Genomic DNA, 25,556 nt, shown 5'->3' with positions numbered 1-25,556 from the left:
CCATCCCCATATACAACTATCCATCTATCCTCATACACTCCTACCCATCCCTATAACCATCCGTCCATGTCCATACACACTCACCCACCCATCCACCCCCTTATCCATCCATCCATCCATCCATCCATCCATCCATCCATCCATCCATCCCCTTACACACAGAATCACGGAATCATATAAAATGAGGGCTGGAAGTGACCTCAGGAGGTCACATCTAGTTCAACCCCCTGCTTAAAGCAGAACCAGCCCCAACCACATCATCCTAGCTAAGGCTTTGTTTAGCTGAGTCTTAAAAATCTCCAAGGATGGAGATCCCACCACCACTCTGGGTAACCTGTTCCAGTGCTTTACTACCCTTCTCATGAGAAAGTTTTTCCTAATTTCTAACCTCAACTTCCCTTGCTGCAACTGGAGCCCATTGCTCCTTGTTCTGTCATCTACCACCACTAAGAGTCCAGCTCCATCCTCTTTGCAACCACCCAAGACTGCTATTCAATCCCTGCCTCAGGCTTCGCTTCTGCAGATTTAAAGAAGCCCAGTTCCCTCAGCCTCTCCTCACAAGTCATGTTTCCCAGCCCCTGAACCATTTTTGTTGACCTCTGCTGGACTATCAATTTGTCCAGCCATTCACCCATCCATCCACCCCCTTCCACATCCTTTACCTTCGGGGCTGTCGGTGGTGCCCCAGCCAGACACCAAACAGCTGATGCCAAGAGCTGGGCATGCTGTGCTGATGTTGACATAGTCAACATACTCCGTGATGTGGATGGGGTTGGCCAGCTTCAGGAGCATGATGTCGCTGTCATGAGTATTGCTGTTGTAGTTGGGGTGGGGGAAGGCCTTGGCTGATGTGATGCACTGCTCTGTCCCCTCATTTTTACTGAGGCTGTAGTCTCCCATACGCATGGGAATGGACCTGGAGGCGGCAGACAAGATGACATCATCTATCATGTCATGTCACATGTCATATCATGTCACATCACGCTGTTTCAGAACACATAAGTATGCATGTATGTGTGTGTGTACATATGCATACATTCACATATGTGTATGTGCATGTACATAGGTTTGTGTGCATGTGTATGTATGTTCATATGTGTCGTGTAGGTAGGTGTGTGTATATATTTAAGTGTACATACACATGCGCGCATGTATGTGTGTATATGTATATGTTTATATGTGTGTGTGCATACATATGTGTGTATATATATATGTATGTGCACATCAGTCTATACCTGCATGCGTATGTATGTTCATATACATGTGTGTGCACATACATATGCGCATATATGTGGTTGTGTGGTTGTGTGTGCACACACATGTATATGAACATACATATATACACATGCAGGCATAAATATATATGCATGCATGTGCATTGTGTGTGTGTATTTGTACATAGAATCAAGCAGGGCTGGAAAGGACCTCAAGAGGTCATCCAGTCCAGCAACCTATCTAGTTCAAACAATGCATGGGCACAGCTTGATTTTCAAACGCAGATTTGAGTTTAAAAAAATGTACAAGGTTTTCCTTTGGGAAATCAATTGCTTTGTAGAACTTCTGTCCAGGCTAAAACCAATTTGTTTGGAAAACCCAGATATTTTGGGGTTGAAAAAAAAAAAAGGGGGGGGGGGGGTTCCACTGCCAAAAAAGACAAAAAATAGCCTTTTTTGCAGGACTTAGGCTGCCGTCCTGTTGTTGCCTCCTCCTGTTGCCTCCGGCCTCAGTTTACCCATCAATGCAATGCCTTAACTTGTAGAACCACTGAAAAAGTCCCAGATGAACACCCCTAAGGACAAGGGATCCAGTCCAGATAGGATGGGGGTGACACCAGGTGCTGTAGAGATCCCCAGGCAGTGCCAGCCCCTGCCCCAGCTGGGATCAGGGCCAAGGCAGCCCCCCAAGCAGTACCAGTCTCTGCCCATGTTCATCTACACAGCTGGAGGCCTAGCATGGAACCATTGAAAAGTTCAGACTACATTACCCGCAATGCACTGCAAGTGGGACATTCCCCTTAAGCTCTATGGTGCATCATATTCCAACGATGGAGCCCATGGAGGGCCCTTCAGGAGCTCAGGCAGCCTTGGCCTGTACCCCTTCCCATAATGCACTGTGGCCACCTTCAGCCAAAAAGAAGAGCCCTGAAGCATTATGGGATACAGAGGGGGTTCAACAAGAAGAATGGCAGAGGGGTGGAGGGCATGAAGCTCCATCTTACATGAAGGTTTCAGATTCCAGCACTGACCAAAAATGGGTATGTCCAACTCAAGTTATTGCCCATTTTCATGTGGGCTCTTTTCCCCTCCAAAAGTCATCCTTTCTAATGAAAAAGGTGGCCAAAAGCTTGGATTCTCCATCATCTTCCTTTTCCCTCAAGTACATCTACCCATGTTTCAGGTACCTCCTGGAGCCAGAAACATTAGAGACTAAATTACAAGAAAATAGTGGCATCACTCAGCCTAGAGAGACAATGTGGAAATACAGATTGGGGAGATAAGACCCCTGCCACCCACCCCTAAGCCCTGTGGGCTGAGTAGTCACTTGATGGGCCAGATTCGGCCTGTGGGTTCTAGGGTGCTATCTTCTAGCTTTAAGGAAGTGCTGGATATCTCCTGATCTGTGATGATGCTCTCAGTATTTTAGCCCCCACTTTAGGCCCAGCTTATCCAAGCCTCATGTAATCTTATTGAATCATAGAGCAGCTCAGCTTGCCAGGCCTTCAGGAGATCATGTCTAGTCTAACCCCAGCTTCTGACAGCTTCATCCACAACTAAATCATCTCCCTTCCCCCGGCTCTTAGAAACATCCAAGGATAACTGAGGATGAACGGCAAGGAGGGGAGACTTTTCTCAGTCTCAGGATTTTCAAGGCAACAGGGTTATTACCATATTTCCTGGCACACAATGCACAGCTTTTCCCTAAAAAACAAAACAAAAAACCCCTCAGCTGATGGGACTTGGAATACATATTATATGTGAGGAAATGCATTAAGAGCCATTTCTGCCCTTTGCTGGGCAAAAGTGGAATCTGAAGCAATCCAAGGAACTGCCCTCATGGCTGTAACTCAGTCACAAGGAAAGATCTTCCTTTCTTCACCCCGTGTTTCAAAAGCAAGGGGTGTATTATAGTCCAGAGCACGTGTAGGTGAGCAAATATGGTAGGATTTTTGGTACTAGTCTCAGGGTTCTTTGGACAACCCCCGCTGTTTTGGAGCCCACCTCGGCAATGCTGGTACAACAACCTCCTGAGTCTTAAGGACAACCAGATGCTTTCAGAGCTGCCACTGATCTCAGGTATTTTCCAGCAGGTTTGTGATCTTCTTTCTCCCCTACCCACCTGCTACCTTGTTTGGTTTCAGCACTTAAAAGCCGCCATGAAGTTCTTAGAATCATAGAGCATGAGGGTTGGAAGGGACCTCAGGAGGTCACATCTAGTTCAACCCCCTGCTCCAAGCAGGACCAGCCCCAACTACATCATCCCAGCTAAGGCTTTGTCTAGCCAAGCCTTCAAAACCCAAGGATGGAGACTCCACCACTTCTCTGGGTAACCTGTTCCAGTGCTTTATTACCCTCCTAGTGAGAAAGTTCTTTCTAATATCCAACCTCAACTTCCCTTGCTGAAACTGGAGCCCATTGCTCCTTGTTCTGTCATCTGCCCCCAATGAGAACAGTCCAGCTCCATCTTCTTTGCAACCCTCCTTCAGGTAGTTGAAAGCTGCTATTAAATCCCCTCTCAGTCTTCTCTTCTCCACACTAAATAAGCTCAATTTCCTCAGCCTCTCCTCACAAGTCATGTGCCCCATCCTCCAACCATTTTTGTTACCCTCCAATGAGTCCACATCCTTTCTGTAGTGGGGGGTCCAACATTGGATATAGGACTCCAGATGTGGACTCACTAGTGCCGAATGAAGGGGAAGAATAATTTCCCTCGATCTGCTGGCAATGCTTCTACCAATGCAGCCCAGGATGCCACTAGGCATCCTGGGCACACTGTTGGCTTGTCTTCAGCTTCTTGCCCATTGTAACCCCCAGGTTCTTTTTACAGAACTGCTGCTTAGCTACTTAGCCCCCAGCCTATCCCGGTGCATGGGATTGTCCCGTCCTAAGTGCAGGACTTTGCACTTATCCTTACTGAACCTCATGAGATTTCTTTTGGCCCGATCCTCCAATGTGTCTAGGTCATTTTGAGTCCTAGCCCTGCCCTCCATCATATCTACTACTCCTCCCAGCTTGGTGTCATCCACAAACTTGCATCCCATCTTCCAGATTGTTAATGAAGATATTGAACCTAACCAGCCCTAGGACCAACCCGTGGAGGACTCCACTTGATGCTGGTTGTCAACTAGACTTTGAGAGATCTCAGGTTGGACACATGCATCCCAGGAGCTTGAGACATTCAGGCCACCAGATTTCTGGATGTCAGAGGGCCATGATCCCTGTGCTAGACTCCTCCCAGGTTGTAAAGGTTATAAATGCATTCTCCTGGCCTTTTCTGCCCTCTCAGGCTCCCTGAACCCTCATCCTCACCCACAGCAGCTTGCAACACGATGCCTAGAAGGGTGGATCCCCAGTCCTGCCAGGAACCCCAGTCATGGCAGTTCATGGAGGGCAGGGCAACTTCACACCATTGGATGTGTGGGCGTATTGCCCAGGTGAGCAGCTGATCAAGGAGTGTGGTGCTAAGTAAGATGGGTGTAGGTAGGGGAAACTAAGGCACACCCACTGGCCTCTGCTTCATTAACCCTAATAGAGGGAGACCTGGTTTACACTCCAACAGAGCCATGTGGAGTTGTACCTTTGACCCCCTAGCCCTTTTAGGATCATGGGAAAGTTGGACTGAAAGGGCCCTCCAGAGGTCACATCTAGTCCAACCCCCTGCCTGAGGCAGGATTATAGGAATATATAGAATATATATGAATATAATATATATATATATGAATATATATGAATATATAAATATAGATAGGAGAATGATATGAATATAATATATATATCTGAATATATATGAATATATAGATATATATATCTATACATATGTGTGTGTGTGTGTGTGTGTGTGCGCGTGCATTCGCCTATGTATATCTCTATATATTCATTTGTTGGCATATATATATATTTCATAGATTTCATAGACATTAGGGCTGGAAGGGACCTCGGAAGATCATCGAGTCCAGCCCCCTGACCAAAGGGCAGGAAGTCAGCTGGGGTCACAGGATCCCAGCAAGATAAGCATCCAGTTTGCTCTTGAAGGTGTTCAATGAAGGCGCTTGAACCACCTCCAGCGGCAGGCTGTTCCAGACCTTGGGGGCTCGGACAGTAAAGAAATTCTTCCTTATGTCCAGCCTGAAATGGTCTTGTAGTAGTTTATGACCATTCGACCTAGTCGTCATCCCTTGGGGCGCTCTGGTGAACAAACGTTCCCCCAGATACTGGTGGTCACCCCGATAAACTTGTAGGTGGCTATCAGATCACCCCTGAGCCTGCGCTTTTCCAGGCTAAAGAGCCCCAGGGCTCTCAGCCTGTCATCGTAGGGTCTGCTTCCCTGACCTCTGATCATGCGCATGGCTCTTCTCTGGACTCTCTCAAGCTTCTCCACATCCTTTTTGAATTGTGGAGCCCAAAACTGGACGCAGTACTCCAGCTGCGGCCTCACTAAGGCCGAGTACAAGGGGAGAATGACGTCTCGGGATTTGCTTGAGAAGCATCTATGAATGCAAGCCAGCGTTTTGGTCGCTTTACTAGCCGCAGCATTGCATTGCAGGCTCATGTTCATCCTGTGGTCAATGATGACCCCCAAGTCTCTTTCTTGCATAGTGCTAGCCAACATAGCACTGCCGAGCCTATAAGGATGCTGCGGGTTTTTCTTCCCAAGGTGGAGAACCTTGCATTTATCGGCGTTGAACACCATCAGATTCTCATCCGCCCACTTGCTGAGCCTGTCCAGGTCAGCCTGGATCACCCGCCTGTCTTCTGGTGTGGATGCTTTGCCCCAAAGTTTGGTGTCGTCAGCAAACTTGGCCAGTCCGCTTCTGACTCCAGTGTCCACATCATTAATGAAGATGTTGAACAGTATGGGTCCAAGGACAGAGCCTTGGGGGACCCCACTGGTCACAGGACACCACGATGAGTGACTTCCATCAATTACTACCCTCTGGGTCCGACCCCAGAGCCAATTTTCCAGCCAGTGGATCGTGGAGGACCCAAGGCAACAATTGGCCAGTTTCTCTAAGAGGTGATCATGGGAAACCAGGTCAAAGGCTTTTTTGAAGTCAAGATATATGACATCAATCTCATCTCCCTTGTCCAGGTGATAGGTCATCTGGTCGTAGAAGGAAATGAGATTGGTCAAGCAAGACCTACCCACGACAAACCCGTGCTGGCTATCCCTTAAGATGTTGGTGTCGGCCAGTCCATTAAGGATGGCCTCTTTAATAAACTTTTCTAAGATCTTCCCCGGGACAGAAGTCAGGCTGATGGGCCTATAGTTAGCCGGATCCACTTTCCTCCCTTTCTTGAAGATAGGCACCACGTTGGCCTTCTTCTAGTCTTCGGGCACTTCACCAGAGCACCAAGAGTTTTCAAAGATCCGCGCTAGAGGCTGGGCTATGATGCTCGCCAGCTCCTTGAGTACCCTGGGGTGTAGATTGTCAGGGCCGGCTGACTTGAAGGTATCCAGCTTCTCAAGATGTCCCTTCACGAAGTCAGCATCAATGGAGGGCAGGGGATCACCCTCACCTGGACTTCCCTGTCCCGTAGTGGGCATGGGCGTCCCATGGGGCTGATGAAAGACCGACGCAAAGTACCTATTTAATGGGTTGGCTTTTTCCTGGGCGTCAGTTGTCAGTTGTCCCATCTGGTTCAGCAGGGGTCCAACGTTGCCCCTGCTTTTCCTCCAGCTCCCCACATATCTGAAAAAGGACTTTTTATTGTCCTTGATATATGCCATCACATGAATGTTTCAAAAGAATATGGCATGTGTGTGTGCCATTAAATGAATATATCTATAAGAAAGAAAGAAAGAAGGAAAGAAAGAAAGAAAGAAAGAAAGAATTTCCCCATGACAGAAAATGCTAAAAGGAAGCTTTTGACTTTTATTGAAACAGACCTAGATTTTCAATTTTTTTTTCAGGGAGAAAACAATTCTCTGTTCTCACCTGGTTCCAAAACTCGTGAGAACTGGAATGTTTGAAAAGCCCCATGACATAAAACATGCTTTTTGTTCTCATTTTTATCTCTTAAAAAAAAAAAAGCAACAACCAACCAACCAAACAAACAACCCCCCCCCCCCCCAGAAAGATGAAAAGTGAAAAATGGAGGTTAGGTCCTGTCTGCCTGCTACCGTGATTTACAGTAGATGATTCTACCTGTGACTGCTAATGCTGACTGCTGGGGGGTTGTTAAATAACTTGGCAACCTCTAGGGTACTAATGGCTTTGGGCAGAATAGGACCTTAAAGGGTGTGCTACTCTTACCACTGGTGGAGAAGATGTTGCCAAAAAGTTGTAGAACTGAGGTCCACTCCATGCTAGGGTAGATTGAACTCTTTGACCCTGATCGTCCAATAGATAGACAGATAGATGATTTCCCTTCCTCTAGCAGCTCCTACAGCCAACATACTAACACCTGCCTTTCCTTTCAATTAAACTAGTAAAGCCAAGAGCGGGATACTGGTGTGTGGCCAACTCAGTGGTTCCATATACACTGTCCTGGAAAGGTCACTGAAAGCTAATGCTTCATTTGATGAAAATCTAGTGTCTCGTGGGCATTTTATGTTCCATTTTACTCCATTTGGACCCTTCTTCCCACAAACCACCACAAAATGAAAACCATTTGAAATTCCCTATGACAGAAAATGCTAAAAGAAACCATAGAACCACAGCGAAGTCAGGCTGGAAGGGACCTCCAGAGGTCATACTCATAGCCATAGAGTCATGGTCATAGAGTCATAGAGAAGTAGGGTTGGAAGGGACTTCCAGAGGTCATAGTTGTAGTTACAGAGTCATAGAGAAACAGGACTGTCACATCTAATCCAACCCCCTGCCTGGGGCAAGATCAACCCGGTCCAAACCATCCCACACACATCCATCATCTAATCTCTTCATAAAATTACCATCACCCCTACCACAACAACACAAGACATCACACCTGGACCTGCCACAGGGAAAGCAGGGGGACCACAGCAGCCAACACCCTGCTTCTGTAAAAGGTTGATAATATAAGCTCAATAAATCCCAGGTAGATATCTTTGAAACAGACCTAGATTTTCTAGTTTGGGCAAAATAGAATTTTTCCCCATATTTTTAAGAAGAAATTCTCCATTCTAACATTTTTACATTCCAAAACGCCACGAGAATGGAGAGCTTTAAAATTCTCCTTCCACAAGATCTTTAAAACAAAAATTCTTTGGGGCTGATATATTTTGGATAGCCATGTCTTTGATGCCTGAAAAAAAATTAGGATATCAAATTGAAGAGACTGGAGAGAAACATTTAACTGCAATGTGAAAATCATCATTTCTTTTGGTTAGAAAAAAAGTCAATATGGAATAAATTTCAGCCTTAACAAAAAATACTGTATTCCTCCCCATTTTTATCATCCCATCTTAAGACTGGCAGGGCCATTGGGAGGTTGTATCTAGTCCAACCTCAAGGGAGGATCAGCCATATTTCTCTAACCTACTCTTAAATGCATTCAACGATGTAGACTCAACCACCTTCCTGGGCAGCCCGTCCCAATGCCAGACCTCTTTCATGGTTAGAAAATTCTTCCTCATCTCCAATCTCCATATTCCTTGTCACCCCTTTGATGTTGTCCCAGGCACAGAGAAGAATCAACCACCATCCTCTTTCTTGTTGCGTTGGAGATGGTTTATCACATGTCCCCCATCAGTTGTCTCTTCTGCAGGCTAAACAACCTTTCTAAGTGTTGAACCATTTTAGTCGCTTTCTGTTGGGCTTGTTCCAATGCTGTCACCACTCCTTAAAGATGTATGCACTGGGCAGAGCATTCAAGTGCTGCGAAGAGTGAACAACTCCTTTCCCGTGCCTTGCCTTGCATCTAATCATACAACCCAAGATGCCCTTAGCTGGTTTGGCAACACTAATTAAACCAGTGACTCATATCTATCATGTGGATGTGATTTAAAGATACTTCCAGCCCTGGCTCCTTTCTGGCTTTCCTCATCTTGTTGCTTGCCAATTTGTATGTGTGTGTGTTATGGTTCCCTCCTCAGTGACACCTTTTCATCCTTTGTGGGTGTTGTAAAGGTCAAGGTTGTTTGGATCAAGGTCATTTCAAACCCTAATCCCATCCTCCCAAGTGAAGGTGGCTCCACCCAGTTGGGCATCACTGCAAACAGTGCACTCAATCCCAAAACATTAATCTGGGTACAAAACAGTAGAGTCATAGCTAAATCAGGTTATCTAGGCTCTCACAGAGGTCACATCCAGTCCAGCCCTCTGAATAGGCAGGATCAGCCCTCTTTGAACAAGCCCATACAAGGGTTCATCCAACCTACACAACCCCCCTCTCACCCCACAAACCCCTAGACCTCAAGGATGCCCTCAAATACTTCCCCCTGACACACACACTTCAAGAAGGAGGTGGACATATTGGAAAGAGTCCAGTGTAGAGCAACAAAAGTGATTGGAGGCCTGGGAAATAGGAGTGATGAGTAAAGTCTGAAAGAACTAGGGTGATTGAATCTGGAGAAGAGAAGCCTGAGGGTGATTTAATCACAGTCTTTGAATCCCTGAAGGGTGATGACAGTGAATGATGGAGGCGAGCTTTTCTCTGTGGCTATCAAGGACAGGACAAGGAGTAATGGACTCAAGCTGGAACAAGGGAAGCTGAGGCTGGAGATGTGGAGAAACATTCTGACTCTGAGGTTGGTCAAGTATTGGAGCAGGCTAGTAAAAAGAGGTGGTGGAATCTCCATCCATGGATGTTTCCCAAGTCCAGGTTGGAAAGACATATGGCTGGGATGGTTTAATTAGGGTTGAGCCTGCCTCAAGAACGGGGGCGGACTAGCTGTGACCTCGTGAGGTCCCGTCCAGCCCAACTTTCCATATCAAGGCAGAGACCTCAGTCTCTGCCTTGATAACATCCTGCCTTCAGCAGGCTTGGAAGACTCTGGTTCAAGAACCTGTTCAAGAACAGCCCGTGATGGAACATCCTGCTGCAGTAGATAAGAAAAGCACATAGGACGCCACAACCAAAATCTGGGACATGTCTGGGAAGACGTGTAGGAAAGATGTAATTAAAGAAGTTCCTTAATCAGCAAATTGCAAAGTGCATGGCACCAAACGTGATTGATCATAGGCAGGCAACTGCGAGGCCTTGATGTAAGTGCTTCTAAAAAAGGAGCAAAACAGAAATGCAGGTTGGATATGTGTTTAAACCTGCACTCGCCCTGCCGTCGGAAGGTCTGATTCACCTGGCTGAGAGGATGGATAAAGGCAACACTAATTTTACAATCCCTGAACATCTGTCATGTGCTTATTCAAACTGCATTGCAACAGGACGTAGCAGGACATTGGATGCAACACCAGACAATACCATACCACATTGTTGCTCATACATCAAAACATTTCATTTTGATAATGTCATTTCATTTCAGAATCAGATTACGTGATGTGATGTTAATACATTATGTTATGTTATGTTGCAGTCTGGTTAAAACAAGACAGGGGGGGTGGGGATTAATAACAGTCTTCAAATCTCTGCAGGGTGATTTCAGACAGGATGGAGATGACTTTTCTCTGTGGCTGCAGGGAACAAGACTAAGAACAACAGCCCCAAACTTCATCAAGGAAAACTGAGGTTGGAGATGAGGAGGAACTTTCTGCCTCTGAGGGTGATCAAGCATTGAAACGGGTGGTGGAATCTCCATCCTTGAAAATTTTCCAGAGCAGGTTGGACAGATACTTGGCTGAGATGGTTTAGTCAGAGATGCTCCTACCTTGAGCAGGGGGCTGGACTGGACGTGACCTTGTGAGGTCCCTTCTAGCCCAACTTTCCTATGATCCTCTACACTCCAAATGCAATGAATTGACAACACCCAAAAGACGTGTTTTCACCTTATCAACAGAAAATAAGTCATAGAGTCATAGAATCATATGAAAGTAGGACTGGAAGGGACTTCCAGAGGTCATCTAGTCCAATCCCCCACCAGAGGCAAGGATCTCCAGGGGTCATCTAGTCTAATTCCCCCTATCCAAACCATCCCATACAAATCCATTGTATAACTTATTAGCAAAACTACACAGTCATGTTGACACCATCAAACCTAAATAAGATTTAATTTTCAAAAGCTCTGTCCAAATCCAAACTTGCTAGAATTTTTGTTCAAAGGGAAATAATGAGCTTTTCAGGTTTCCATTCCAAACTGGAAGAAAAAACCCTCAAAACTCCAAAATCTTGCAATTTACCTCAAAACAAAAAAATGCCAGGGTTAGGGGAAACTCCACAGCTTTCCACAATATTCAAATTCCACATTTTGGGACACGCCACATTTTTCCCCAATGCTCAAATTCCAGAATCAGGAAACTTCCAGTGACAAAAGAATTCCACATATTGGGGAAGTTTCACCATTTCCCGCAGCATGAAAATTTCACATTCTTGAAGCTTCAGCCACATTAAAAATCCATATTTTGGGGAAGTTGCACCATTCCTTACTGTACAAAGATTCCAGACACCAGAAACTTATGGTGACACTAAAATCCCATGTTTCAGGATGTTTTACAGTTTTCCACACAACTAACATTCCAGTCCCTAGCCACCATTAACTATGGGGTTGTATCAATTTAACCCCTTTCAAGTAAGAAAAAAACAAGTTGAGTTAATCCCTTTTAACTGGTAAAACAGAATCATAGAATCAGAGATAATTCAGGTTGCAAGGGACCTCAGGACATCATGTCTAGTCCAGCCCTTGGCTCAAAGCAGGACCAGCCCCAACTACATCACCCCAGCCAAAGCTTTGTCTAGCTGGATCTTCAAAACTTCCAAGGATGGAGATCCCACCAGCTCTCTGGGAAGCCTGTTCCAGTGCTTTACTACCCTCCCAGTGTGAAAGTTCTTGCTAATACAACTTCCCTTGCTGCAGTTTGAGCCATTGCTCCTTGTTCTGTCACCTGCCCCCACTGAGAACAGTCCAGCTCCGTCCTCTTTGCAGTCACTCTGAGGGGAGTTGAAGGCTGCTATTCAATCGCCCCTCAGTCTTCTGTTCCACAGACTCAAGCAGCCCAGTTCCCTCAGCCTCTTCTCACAAGTCATGTGTCCCAGCCCCTCAACCATTTTTTTTCCTTCACTGGACTCTCTCCAATTTGTCCACATCCTTTATGTAGTGGTGGCCCAAAACTGAACACAGGACTCCAGATGTGGCTACATCAGTGCAGAATAGAGGGAAATAATCACTTCCCTTGATTTGCTGGCAACGCTCCTACCAATGCAGCCCAGGATGCCTTTAGCCCTCTTGGCAACAAGGACACCCTGCTGGCTCCTCTTCAGTTTATTGTCCACTGTCACCCCCAGGTCCTTTTCTGCAGAGTTGCTGTCTGGCCAATTGGTTCCCAACCTGCACCGGTGCATGGGGTTGTTCCATTCTAAGTGCAAGACTTTACACTTGTCCTTACTGAACCTCATGAGATTTCTTTTTGGCCCAGTCCTCCAATTTGTCTAGGTCTCTCTGAATCCTAGCCCTACCCTCCAGTGTATATCTACTACTCTCCCCAGCTTGGTGTCATCTGCAAACTTGCTGAGGGTTCACTCTGCCATCTTCCAGGTCATTGATGATGATATCAAACAAAACCAGCCACAGGACCGACCCCTGGGACACTCCAGTTGACACTGGTTGCCAACTAGACATCAAGCCATTGACTGCTACCTGCTGAGCCCAATGATCCTGCCAGTTTTCTATCTACCTTACAGTCCACTCATTCAACCTGGACTTCCTCAGCTTGCTTGCAAGAATGCTGTAGGAGACAGTATCAAAAGCCTTGCTGAAGTCAAGGTAGATCACATCCACTGCTCTCCCTGTATCCATAGTCATTTCATCATAGAAGGCAATCTGGTTGGTCAGGCATGACTTGCCCTTGGTGAACCCATGCTGATTGCTCCTAATCACCTTCTCCTCCAGCTGCTTAGAAATGGGTTCCTTGAGGACCTGTTCCAGGATTTTTCCAGGGACAGAGGTGCGGCTGACCAGCCTCTAGTTCAGACAGTAGGGTCCTGGGGCAGCAGGTCTATCAAAATAACTCAACACAAAGCAACCCAACACAGTCCTGTGTTGGGAGAGCTGAGCTACTTCTGATGGAGCTAACTGAGCCTTGAGGACCATCGTCTAGACAAGCCCCGAGATGCTCAAGAGGTTGTAAAACCACTCAATAGAATGAAGGCAGGGAAGAAATGGAGAAATTTCCTTCTTCCAGCTTTTCTTGATGTCATTCCTTCTCATGCAACTCCTTCACAAACTGGAATGGACCCTGTGGCCCCCTCTGAGTACACGGTCCTCAAATGGAGAACCCAAAGACATCCACAAGCTTCCCATGGAAGGGGTCTTCTCCACATACCATCTCTCCTTGGCTCTCCAAAGCCAACTTCCACGTCTTCCCTGAGATTACTTGGTGTGGGGGTGGAAATAAGTGTATGGTTCCCTCATGTGTCTTCCTTTCCAGTTTTTCCATGAGGCCTTGGAAACATTGCTTTTGAACCAAAGGCAACCACTAGCTGCATCCCACCAGCTGAAGAACTGGGGGAGGAAGGCACCTGAGATGGTGGGTCTTCAAATAGAACCTCCCTCCTCATTCAGTGGCAAAACCTTCTCCATTGGATCCTTCTTTGGATGGACCATGGGTCATATCTTGTATGGGCAGTCATATGGATTAGAGTCTCCTCTCTGATTAGTTACTTATGATAAATACTCCATATTTATTAAAGAGGGGATACAGGTGGAGGGCAACTCCATTACATTCAATGCCAGTGAGGTACCCAACCAAACACTACCTCCTCTTTGATCTAAGGTCACTGCCATCTCTCTAGCATCAGCTTGTGATGTCATAAAGGGCACCAGTACATGAGAGGGTGGGTACTAGCGATGCGGTGGAAGCAAAAGTGACACAGATCTCCTAACAATGGAGATCCCCTCCCTGTTGACTGCCCACTTTTTGAGTCTGGTGTAGTTGCAATCTAGGTGAGACCGCGGAGGTTCAGGACAGAGATGGGATCACAGATAGGGTCCTTCAAACTTCTCGGTGGATCCAGCCATTATCCGAGAGCTGGAACGCACCAGAACCGTACACTGCCCTCCACCTAGCTGGACTTGGTGCCACGCCAGGCACTGTGCATATTTAACTGAGATTGGAACCACACCACGTGCTACGCAGATCCACCACCCCCTTCCCCAGGTGGTGAGATCCACAGGGAAACTGAGGCACAGTGGCAAAAGGAGGCGACCAAGGCCACAGGAGAGGGGAGGGAAGTCCTTACTTGCCGGTGTTGCAGTGGGCGGCTGTGAGCACCCAGCAGGGGTCGATGAGGACTCCCCCACAGTGGATCTTGTTGTAGCCCCCCATCAGGGCCACCTGGTAGGGCTGTCTGCGGCGGTCGCAGTCGTGCCCCCCCAGTATCCGCTCATCACTGCTGGCAGTCACTGGAAGGAAGCAGAGGGGGGTGGGAGAGGGCATCAGGGCCAAGCTGGGGGCCCTGGAAGTGGGGATGGGCCCTGGGAGGGGGGTGTCGAGGTTTCAGGGGGAAGCAATAACAACTACCCACCTCCTGCCCCTGCCCCGGCCCTGGGCATTGAGGTGGCCACAGCCACTCATGTGGATACACACACATGCGAGAACCCTTGAGAACCCATGGGATTGCACATTCAGCCACCAGCACGCACGAGTGCATGGGGACTGTGCACACACCTGCACAAGCACACACATACACAGAGTGGGTGCAAGTGTACTCAGAGCCTGACACTCACACACATGTGGATGCAAGCACTTGCTCCCGTGTGTGTTGGTGGACCTAGTTCCTTTCTTACAAACACACACACACACACACAGAGGCATCTGGAACACATATGCACATGTGCACAGACACAAAACTCAGGCATCTGGGACACATGCACACAAACACACAAACAGCCCTCCCCCTCCCCACTTCCAGGACACGTGCATGCACATGCACACACAGACACAGAACCCAGGCATCTGGGACACATGCGCACACATCTACACACACACAGAACCCGGGTGCCTGACACACAGAGACACAGACCCATCTATACACACACACAGACACAGAACCCAGGTACCTGACACACATGGAAACACATTCATACACAGAACTCAGGCATCGAGGACACACGCATGCACACACGCACACAAACACACACAGAATGCAGGCATCTGGGACACATGCACATGCACCCATGCACACACAGGGTCTCACACTCACTGAAACCCAGCACAGACCCAACCTGGCCTTTGTGCACACCCACTCACACTATAACATGCTTACTGTGCCCTCCTCACATGCTAGTGCACAAGCATCCTCGGTGTTGCCTTGCACCCACTTGTGCACCCAGGAACATGGTAACATGGTCACCAATGCCCCACCCAGCCAGGCAGCCACAGAGCTCCTGGCACAACTATGTCAGCATGTCATGCACACGCATCCCCTCCTTGCAAACCTTGCACATTCCAAGACACTCACATCCCCAAGCATGTCACTCACATCCATCCCCCTCACACAACCTCACACAGCCCAACACACTCACATCAGTCCACCACACATAGTGAGACCCCTGCACACAGCTATGCACACCCTAACATACTCACACCACCAGAGTGTGCCACACACTTTTCTCCCCTTCCACAGCCACAGACACCCCAACACACTTGTACCTCTCAGTATTCCATGCACACCCATCTCCCCATCTCCCCTCACACCATCTCACACACCTCAATTCATCATACACATTTCAACTCCCTTGCACAACCTTGCACCCCGCAACACACTCAGACCTTAGTGCATCATACACACTCCGACCCCCTTGCATGGTTAGGTACACCCTAACACATTCAGACATTACCAGCCCCCCTCACATCCCCTAGCATACTCACACTCCTCATACTCTGCACACCCAGACCCCCTCATACACCCTAGCACACTCAGACACCCCCTCACATACCCTAGCACACTCACAGCCTCATGCACTGCATACCCAGCTCCCCTCGCACACCCAGACACCTCCAACACCCCCACATACCCTAGGACATTCACATCCCTCATGCTCTGCACACCCAGCCCCCCCTTACACACTCCAGCACACTCAGCCACCCCCTCACACACCCTAGCACACTCATACCCCTCATGCCTCGCACACGCAGACCCCCTTCATGCCCATACACATGCCACTTCCCCACCCAGTCCCACAACCCCATCCCCATCCCTCACAGGGCCCTCGCACACTCACCAGCTGCTGTCAGCAGCAGCAGCAGGAGGGCTGCCATGGTTCTGTCTCCCCAAAAGTGGTGTCCGGCTGTTGCCTTGGCAGGGAAAGCATTTCTCAGCCTTAAATGCCTGCTGGCCCCGCCTTCCCTGGCTGCCAGCTCCAGGGACAGCTCGACCTGTTCCAACAGGCACACGCCCTCCTAGCAAGCCCGGCCTGGCCCCATGAGCCCCTGCTCAGGCCAACTCACCCACAAGCCCCTGGGGCAAGCCACACTAAGCTCCTGTTCCCCCACCTGCAGCTAATCCTTTGTGCTGCTCCCCTTCAAGCCACCCAGAAGTCTTTGCTTTCTGGCACGGTGTTACCCACCCGCCCCTTACCTAGAATCCTTTGCTTTCCCCCACTAAATTACTCACCATCCCTTGCTCTCTGCAACTAGGTACCCAGCATCCTTTGCTTTCCAGCACCAGGTTACCCCCTGTCCCACTTCCTAGAAGCCTTTGCTTTCCATTGCTAAATTAGCCACCATCCCTTGCTGTCTTCACCTGGGTACCTAGCAGCCTTTGCTCTCCCATGCCACATTACCCACCACCCTGTTACCCAGAAGCCTTTGCTTCATGGAGCTGCATTACCCACCATCCTTTGCTCCCCAGCTGCCTACTCAGAATGCTCTGCTTTCCTTGCTCCCACAACTTGCTACCCAGAATCCTTTGCTTTCCAGCACCAAATGACCCAAAATCTCTTGCTCCCACTGGCTAGCTACCCAGAATTCACCAGGAAGGTGCCCACAGCCCTTCTTCCCCCCCTCAAGCTACCCAGAAGCCTTTGCTTCCCCTCACAATTACCCACTGTCCCTTGTTCCTGCCTGCAAGTGACCCACAGTCCTTTGCTGCACCCTGCAAGCAACCCAGAATCCATTGCTTTCTGCCCAGCACATTACCCACAGTCTTCTGCTGCTGACCAAAGTGTCTTGCCCCAAGAAATGGATCCCAAGTGTCTGGAGCTGTACACCACTCACTTCCCACCAACCTCAAGCCCTGCAACACAGCAAGACTTCTCCTTGTCCTCCTCCTATAGGAACCAGCCTCATGGGATGCTTTCCCAGACTCCTTTGCTCCCAAGGGGGCAGTGGGTGCTTGAGTACCTTATTTTCCTGCATATAATGTGCACCTGCTCCTTGGACTAAATCCAGAGCAACTCTTTTGGAGTCATGGGTGGATTGATCCTTCCCTGGTATACACCAAGGACCTTAGTGGAGTCTCTCTTGATTGACACCCATGAGCAATTGACCCCTGAACCCCGAAGCAGTCACTCCAGCAAGAAAATAGAATCCCTCCCGTGACCCAAGTGAAATCGCTGCTGATTTACATCATGGAGCCTTGTCATTCCAGATTGATGGAAGGAATCAGCCCCCGCACTCCCAGGACTCCAAAACCAGCTGCTGGAAATCGGAGTGTGCATTATATGCGAGCAATATGGTAAAAGCTGTTTCCAGGGGCAGGATAGGGCAGGGGGGGCAAAAGCAGAATTAAATTCTGCCCTCAATTCACAGGACAACAAGGAGGTCTCTGCTCATGACAAGGCAAGAGATTTATTCCCCCTTCATCCTGCCTTTCAAGCCCAAGGGGGCACGTTGTATGATAAAAAATATGGTATAATGATTCCCAATCAAGCCTGCAGGACCCTAGCCATGTGAAACACCTGCCTAATGAGCCCAGCACTAGGGTTCGCCTCCTGGTTCTAGCTGCCAGGTGTCACCTTAGGCCAGGCACAGAAGCCCCAAAGCCCCCTTGACCCTAGTGAAGTCCCTCTAGATTTACACTGGGGGGGGGGGGAGGGAGGGCGGAAAATTAGGCCTTGTTGATTCAATGGACTCACTATGGATATACACCATGGAAAAACTGGCCCCACAGACATCCCCTGGGATCATGTCTTGGACTTTCTAGCCCCTTCTTCCATTACTGGTCCCCCTCTCCTCCACCCAAGTGGGCCTCTCCGGCTGGGCCAGGAGCCAAGAGGACCTCACCCTCAGAGGCGATGTGCCAGAGGGATGTGGAAATCTGCCTGCGCTCCATGATGCCATAATTATGGGGCAGGGCCCCTAATCTCGGAGCTGCTGACTGACCTGGCAGGTCTGATTCCAGCCTGGGGCATGCCCAGATGAGCTGTCCAGTGGTACGGGAAGCAGACAGGCAAATGGACAGAGGGTCCGGGGGTCCCACCATTCCCCCAGGCAGCTCCGACTGTGAGCAACACTGCAAACTGACTGACATATGCCCAGAGCCTGCTGTGGCTCTTTGGAACTGCTCCAACTGTGAGCAATACTGTGACCTGGCCTGACCTCAAATTGGCTCCTCTTAGATGCTCAGACTGTATGTCCAGAGCTTGACCTGGTTCCCCTGAGCTTCTCCAACGGTGAGCAAGACTGCATGACCTGGCCTGAACAAGCGCAGAGCCTGCTCTAGTCCCTCTGAGCTGTTCTGACTGTGACCAACACCACAACCTGACCTGAGTGTTCAGAGCCAAATCTGTGACCCACACCATGACCTGAGCATGCCCAGAATGTGCACTGGCTCCTTGGAGCTGCTCCAACTGTGACCAACATCATGATCTGACCCAAGTGTGCCCAGACCCTGACCTATTTTTACAGCTATCCCCACAGCCCACCCCCTCACTGCTACCCCAGGGCACCCCATCCACTTCAGTATTGTGCCCTTGACAACAATCATTCCCAGATGCTTCTGAAAAAACACTTGGGAAACACCCTGTAATTGTCCAAATCAGCATCAAGCTATAGTTGCGTGATGTCTTTTCCTAGGCAAGAACATCCCCAAAAATACAAGACTCCAACCTATTAAAAGATCAGCAAACACACCTGTTGCTTCACATTCTCCAACAGCCAGTCTGGACAAGCCGTGACACACAGTCTTACACACCCTTTTCTCTCCACCAAGCCTCAGTCTTCGGGTTATTTATAGAGACCAAGGCTGGATTGGGTGTAAATCCAGACCTGTCCCATCCTTTTGTTATCTTCCCTTAGTTAATCAGAACCTGACAATGTCAGGCTGAACACATAGACTTTTACCCCAGAATAGAAGTAGAGAGAACAGTTTTATAATGGGGTAAAGCCCTCTGTACTGGGGAAACACTACCCTTCGGTAAGTGGGTAAATCATTTAGTTCTATAGGCTCTAGAAGTCCTTGGTTGTCTCCCCTGTCTTCATCTGTTCCCATTTGTTGCATTCCTTCATTCTTCAGTCATAGATTCATAGACAATGAGGGTTGGGAGGGGCCTCAGGAGGTCACATCTAGTCCAACCCCTGCTCAAAGCTGGACCAACCCCAACTACATCATCCCAGCCAGGGCTTTGTCAAGCTGGGCCTTAAAAACTTCCAAGGATGGAGATCCCACCACCTCTCTAGGTAATCCATTCCAGTGCTTCACCACCCTCCTAGAGAGAAAGTTTTCCTCATATCCAACCTCAAGTTCCCTTGCTGCAACCTCAGCCCATTGCTCCTCGTTCTGTCATCCACATCCACATTCGGTCATCCACATCTACATTCTGTAGGTCTGGCTGACACATATCATCCAGCCATCTTCATCCAGGGTGTCCAGGTGGCCTGGTCCCTGAATCTCTCTCAGGATAACTGCTTGTTTGTCCACTCTGGATCCAAGAGTCATTTGCACTTGTATATAAAATAGATGTGAAGGGTGCCACTGTAAATGTGATGGCTGTCCAGGCACTGGTTCCATCCCTGATCACCTCCAAAAAGTCACCAGCCACTGGATTTGGTTCCACCTGCTTGCCTTTCCCTCATCACCTTGATCAAATCTCTTTGGTTGTCACCAGTCTTGGGATCTGAGGTCACACCAATCATCTGGTGTTAGAAGCTGAGTCTTGTTAGTGATTTGATGGGAAGCCATCTTGGAAGCCAACATTAATCAAGGGAAATATTTAGGTCTTTGGTACAGACATTCGATGGGATTGCCCCTGAATAAATTATTCCAGAGTGAGGAGTTAGTACATGGCCAACTCATCCAGTGGTAAGTGCTATCATAATTCCTGGCCACCAGATAATGGGGAGGCCATTGACCACTGAGTGAGGATTGACTTTATACCAGGGTAAGTTGTGGTGTGCCTGGTCTTCCTGCAGATTAATCACACACTGGCTTTCCCACCACCTGATCACCAGGTATTATAACCACTGGATGAGTTGGCCACATCTCTGCTCCTTCTTCTGCAATAATTTTTTCAGAAGTAACCACATCAAGTCTTCACACTTAATATTCCCCTTGGTTGATGAGGGCTTCCAAGATGGCTTCCCATCCAATCACTAAAAAGACTCAGCTTCCAACACCAGATGATTGGTGTGACCTCAAAACCTATGGTTGGTGACAACCAAAGGGACTTAACCAACGTGACCAGGGAAAGTAGATACAACCAATGCTTGGAAAGACATCACTGACATCAGGTTGGAAGGAACCTCATGAGGTCACAACTAGTCCAGCTGACTGCCCAAGGCAGGATCAGCCCTCACTAAACAATCCCAGCCATGAGTCTGTCCAACTTACTCTTGGAAGCTTCCAAAGCTGGAGACTCCACCACCTCTCTGGGCAGCCCGTTCCAATGCTTAACCACCCCTCACAGTCAGGAAGTTCTTCCTCATCTCCAACCTCAGTTTCCTCAGCTGCAGCTTGAGGCCATTGCTCCCTGTCCTGACCCCAACAGGCACAGGAGAAAGCCCCATCTCCATCCTCTCTGTCATCACCCTTCAGAGGTTTGATGACTGTTTAGAGAAGAGAAGACTGAGGGGGCATTTAATAGCAGCCTTCAGGTCCTTGAAGGGCGGTTGCAAAGAGGACGGAGCTGGACTGTTCTCAGTGGTGGTAGATGGCAGAACAAGGAGCAATGGGCTCCAGTTTCATCAAGGGAAGTTGAAGTTGGATATTAGGAAGAACTTTCTCTTGAGGAGGGTAGTAAAGCACTGGAAGAGGCTACCAAGAGAGGTGCTGGAGTCTCCATCCTTGGAGGTTTTGAAGACCCAGATAGACAAAGCCTTGGCTGGGATGATCTAGGTGGGGCTGATCCTGCTTCGGCCTGAGGGTTGGACTAGATGTGACTTCTTGCAGTCCCGTCCAACTCTCATTTTCTATGATTCTATGACTCTGTGATCTAATCCTCATTCCATCTCCTCTTCTCCACACTCAATACCCCTCACTCTTTCAGCCTATCCTCATCAGTCTGGCCTCCCAAGGCCCAAATCCTATGTGTCACTCTGTACTGGACTCTTTCCAACTTCTCCACACCTTTCTTGATGTGTTGAGCCCAAAATTTCCAAGGATGAAATTCATGCTGGCATCCAGGTATATGCCATGGAAACTGCCACAACTGATCCCACCCCTGCACTTGATGAGAGGGCAGAAATGGGTGAAGAATTCCCAATCCATTTACCGCATGGTAGGTGTATGTGTTCCGATCTACAAATCAATAACCATGGGTCAATGACAAGGACTGACAACCATTAATCAATCACCAAGTTCTACCCCCCACAGGCATGATACCTTGTTAACCACTTCAACCCATGAATCAATGGCCAGGTATGGCACCCAGTTAATCGATCCCTGAGCCCTGCCCTCTACAGATCAATAGCAAGGCATAGCACCCTGTTAATCCAGGACAGGCCCTGACACTCCATTAATCTACATATCAGCATATTCATTAATCAATTAGAAGACACTGCACTGCAGATGAGGGGTTCTCCCTAATAATCAATGCCTCCCTTCTGCACCAGATAACCTATTATTGGGAATCACATAATGAAAGAAAATGAGGGTTGGAAGGGACCTCAGGAGGTCATCCAGTCCAACCTCCTGCTCAAAGCAGGACCAGCCCCAACTACATCATTCCAGCCAAGGCTTTGTCTAGCCCGGTAGTAAAAATGTCCAAGGATGGAGATCCCACCACCTATTCTGGGTAACCTGTTCCCGTGCTTTACTATGCCCCTGTCCTCAAAGAATCATAGAGAAGTGGGGCTGGAAGGGACCTCCAGAGGCAGGATCAGCCATATGCAAACTATCTCAGAGCAAACCATCATCTAACCCCTTCAACAAACTAAGGAACCTCCCTGTCCAAACCATCAGAGACAAATCCACCATCTAACCCCTTCATCCATCATCTAACCTGAGGTAGGATCAGCCCTGTCAAAACCATTCAAGACAAATCCACTATCTAACCTTTTCAAATTACCATCGACCCTGACACCGCCCCCCCCCCCAACATGTATAGCAGTTAGAAGGGAAGGGGGAAATCCCTTTCTGGCCCCACATGGCAATGGACAAAGCCCAGAAGCCAAGGAAATAGCCACAGTAGAGCACAAACATTACCACTCCTAGATCATTCCTGACCAGTGCTTGTACAACCTCTTCTTGAACACCTCCAGTGATGGAGAGTCCACCACTTCTCTCAGCATCTAATTCCACTGTCTCTCTGCTCAAACCACAAAAGTTTCCTCGATGGCCAATCAATACCTATGTGGCTTCAATAAAGCCACTGGGCCATGTCCTGCTCTCTGCACTGAGAGAGAAAAGGTGCTCCCCACACTCAGCCCCTCACATATTTGAAAACCACTATCATGCCCCTTCATAATGGTACTGTGCCCTGTAATGAGTTTGGGGTGTTTTCCCACTTGGCTCTCCACATGCGGACTCTCAGTTGTCTGCCTGCCTCTAGCTCCTCTCCCTAGGAGCCTAATTCTCTCCCTCTGGTTCCTTCTGGAAGTCTCTCTTCCCAGCTTCCCTTCTTCCAGAGCCCTCTTAACTTCCTGTGGTCCAGCTAATGATCTGAGTCAACTGGCCCAGTCCTCCTAGGCAGCCTGCAACCAGGTTTCACTACTTGCAGCTGGACTGTAGTCCTTACCAACCTACAGACTGCTCCCAGGATCTTTGCACTGTCAGTCTGCTACACTGCTACATGCCCCCACCCACCAAAGACTTGGCCTCTCACCCTATTGGATCAATTAATTTGCCATGGAGTCCAATACGTGACATCTGGCATCACACCCCAGTGGTCGAAGGCTGGGTGGGGCACCCCAATAATGTAGAGCAGGCCCAGCCCCCTCATAACCAATGACAATGGCAATGGAGCTTAAAAACGGATGACTCAGCATTCCACATTAATGATCAATTAACTGCACGGGGCACCCTAGAAATCTTTATCAGGCCCCATAGGCAAGAGAGGGGCTGTGTTGCCCATAATCAATGACTCAGCATAGCCCCAATAATTGATGAGAGGAGCTGTGTCCTCTGTTATTGATGACCCAGTGGGCACCCCCAATAAGCAGTGATGGGGCTGTGCCCCCATAATCAAGGACTCAGCATTTTCCCCAACAAACAATGACAGGGGCATGGCCCTCAGCCAATGACTCAGCACCCCTCTGAATAATCAATGATAGGGCCATTCCCTTCCTTGATGGATGACCCAGTGCTGCACATCAGCTTGCACGTGGGCTCCACACACCATTGATCCATGACTGAACACTGCAACCTCCAGGGCCCTGTGCCCCAGGGGCTGAAATGAGGATTTTGCAATCCCTCACCCACATCAGGGCTGTGTTTGTGGCTTGCTGAGGGTTGTGAGGGCCACTGTGCCTTGGCATCTGGGACCAGCATGGCACCCTCACTCCCAGAAGAGCAGCAAAGGTCAGGGTACTGATTCTGTGGCCTGGAAGATGGCTCTTTAAGAAATCAGGGTTGAACCCTGGGCGTCCACCCCCACCCAACACTCAGGGCTGGTTTGGGGGTTGGGGTGTCAAGGGCTCTCTAGCATAGCTGCTTCCCTATCTAGTTATCATCTGCCTCTACCTACATACCATACTTTCTCACATAGAACATGCACCCTTCCCCCTTGAAATCAGCCCCCGTCCCCAGAACTGGGGGTCCATGAATTAAACAAAGATGCTGATTTTCTGTTCAGAGTTGGAAGTTCCCTGCTCTGATTCCTCCTTTACAAAGCAGCACTGGAGAGATTCGATTGACTTCATAGCTCATTGTTCTTCACTCCACAGGTGTTAACAACCAGCACTTTTTTTTCCATGCTCCCGATGTTCCACTAATCAAGCTCACCTTCCTTAGGGCAGAGCTGTTGGATCATTGTTCACAGCCTCTGTATCTCAGACCTTTTCATTCTTGTCCAAATCCCAGATGCCTCCATGGAGACCAATCATCAGCAGCACCTAGGGTTTAAGCTTTAGTGAAGCAGAAAAGATGAAGCTCTGTCCCTGCTCTATGCAGCTGTGACTCTAGAATAATCTTTTCATTCTGCCCTTCAAAATGAAGCTGAGTGTTATATTGGAGGTGAGAAAATATGGTATCTAACTATAGTCAGTGCAGCTGGGGGAGAGCTGTTTTAGAAGCCATTCCACTTCCCCTCTCCAGGACTGGGGCCTGCTGACTTTATACAGCACCTGGCATGGGCTGGCCTGAATACCTGGCTTGCTACAGGCATCCCAACACCCCCTGCCAATCCTTCCAGACCATTTTTTCTTGGCTGGCCCTAATGCCCCTCTGTTCAACACCACATCTGGTCCAACCCTGGAAAAGGAAAGAAAAGATCTACAGATCTTCCATCCCTAATGTCTATGAAATCTATGATATGTGCCACTTCTGGTGATAGGAGAAAGGGAACAAACACACACACACATAACCCAGGTGTCCAGGACACATGGGCATGAACATCCATGGAACGCAGGTGTTCAAGAAACACCCCCCCAACACATATGCGCATGCAGACACAAACATCCCAGGCATCCGAGATTCAAAGACATACACTGACCCCAGGTGTCTGGGATACATAAAGACACACACATAAAGAACCCAAGAATATGACAAACACACACATAATGCAGGTGTCTGAAACACACACACATGCAGAATACATGCACCTAGGATGGACACCCCCCTCCCCCATCCCAGGCATCCAGGAAACATGCAGAAACACACATATAAAGGCAAAACTCAAGTGACCAGGACACACACACACACACACACACACACATAACCCAGGCATCTGGGGGACATACAAACATGCGCATATAAACACACACACAGAACCCAGGC

At 48.6% G+C, this 25,556-nt stretch overlaps 1 protein-coding gene across 2 annotated transcripts in view; it reads right to left on the bottom strand.

The window, feature by feature from the left end:
* Positions 1 to 24,692, bottom strand: part of LOC102559892 (serine protease 1-like) — a 29,195-nt gene extending 4,503 nt beyond the window's left edge. The window contains exons 1-4 of one of the 2 annotated variants that reach the window (XM_059718104.1): positions 24,564 to 24,692; positions 16,468 to 16,540; positions 14,484 to 14,646; positions 663 to 916 (exon numbers count right to left, since the gene is read on the bottom strand). In XM_059718104.1, the coding sequence (XP_059574087.1) occupies positions 663 to 916; positions 14,484 to 14,646; positions 16,468 to 16,504 (454 nt within the window). In that variant the 5' untranslated portion in view covers positions 16,505 to 16,540; positions 24,564 to 24,692. The remainder of the gene's footprint in view (positions 1 to 662; positions 917 to 14,483; positions 14,647 to 16,467; positions 16,541 to 24,563) is intronic. The other variant, XM_059718105.1, reaches the window with a different exon arrangement.
* Positions 24,693 to 25,556: the final 864 nt, after the last annotated feature.

Source organism: Alligator mississippiensis, chromosome 15 (assembly GCF_030867095.1).
Source record: "Alligator mississippiensis isolate rAllMis1 chromosome 15, rAllMis1, whole genome shotgun sequence".
In the NCBI taxonomy this organism is placed as follows: Eukaryota; Metazoa; Chordata; order Crocodylia; family Alligatoridae; genus Alligator; species Alligator mississippiensis.
Note: the sequence above shows the minus strand (reverse complement) of the source record. Positions and strands in the feature narration are given on the sequence as shown.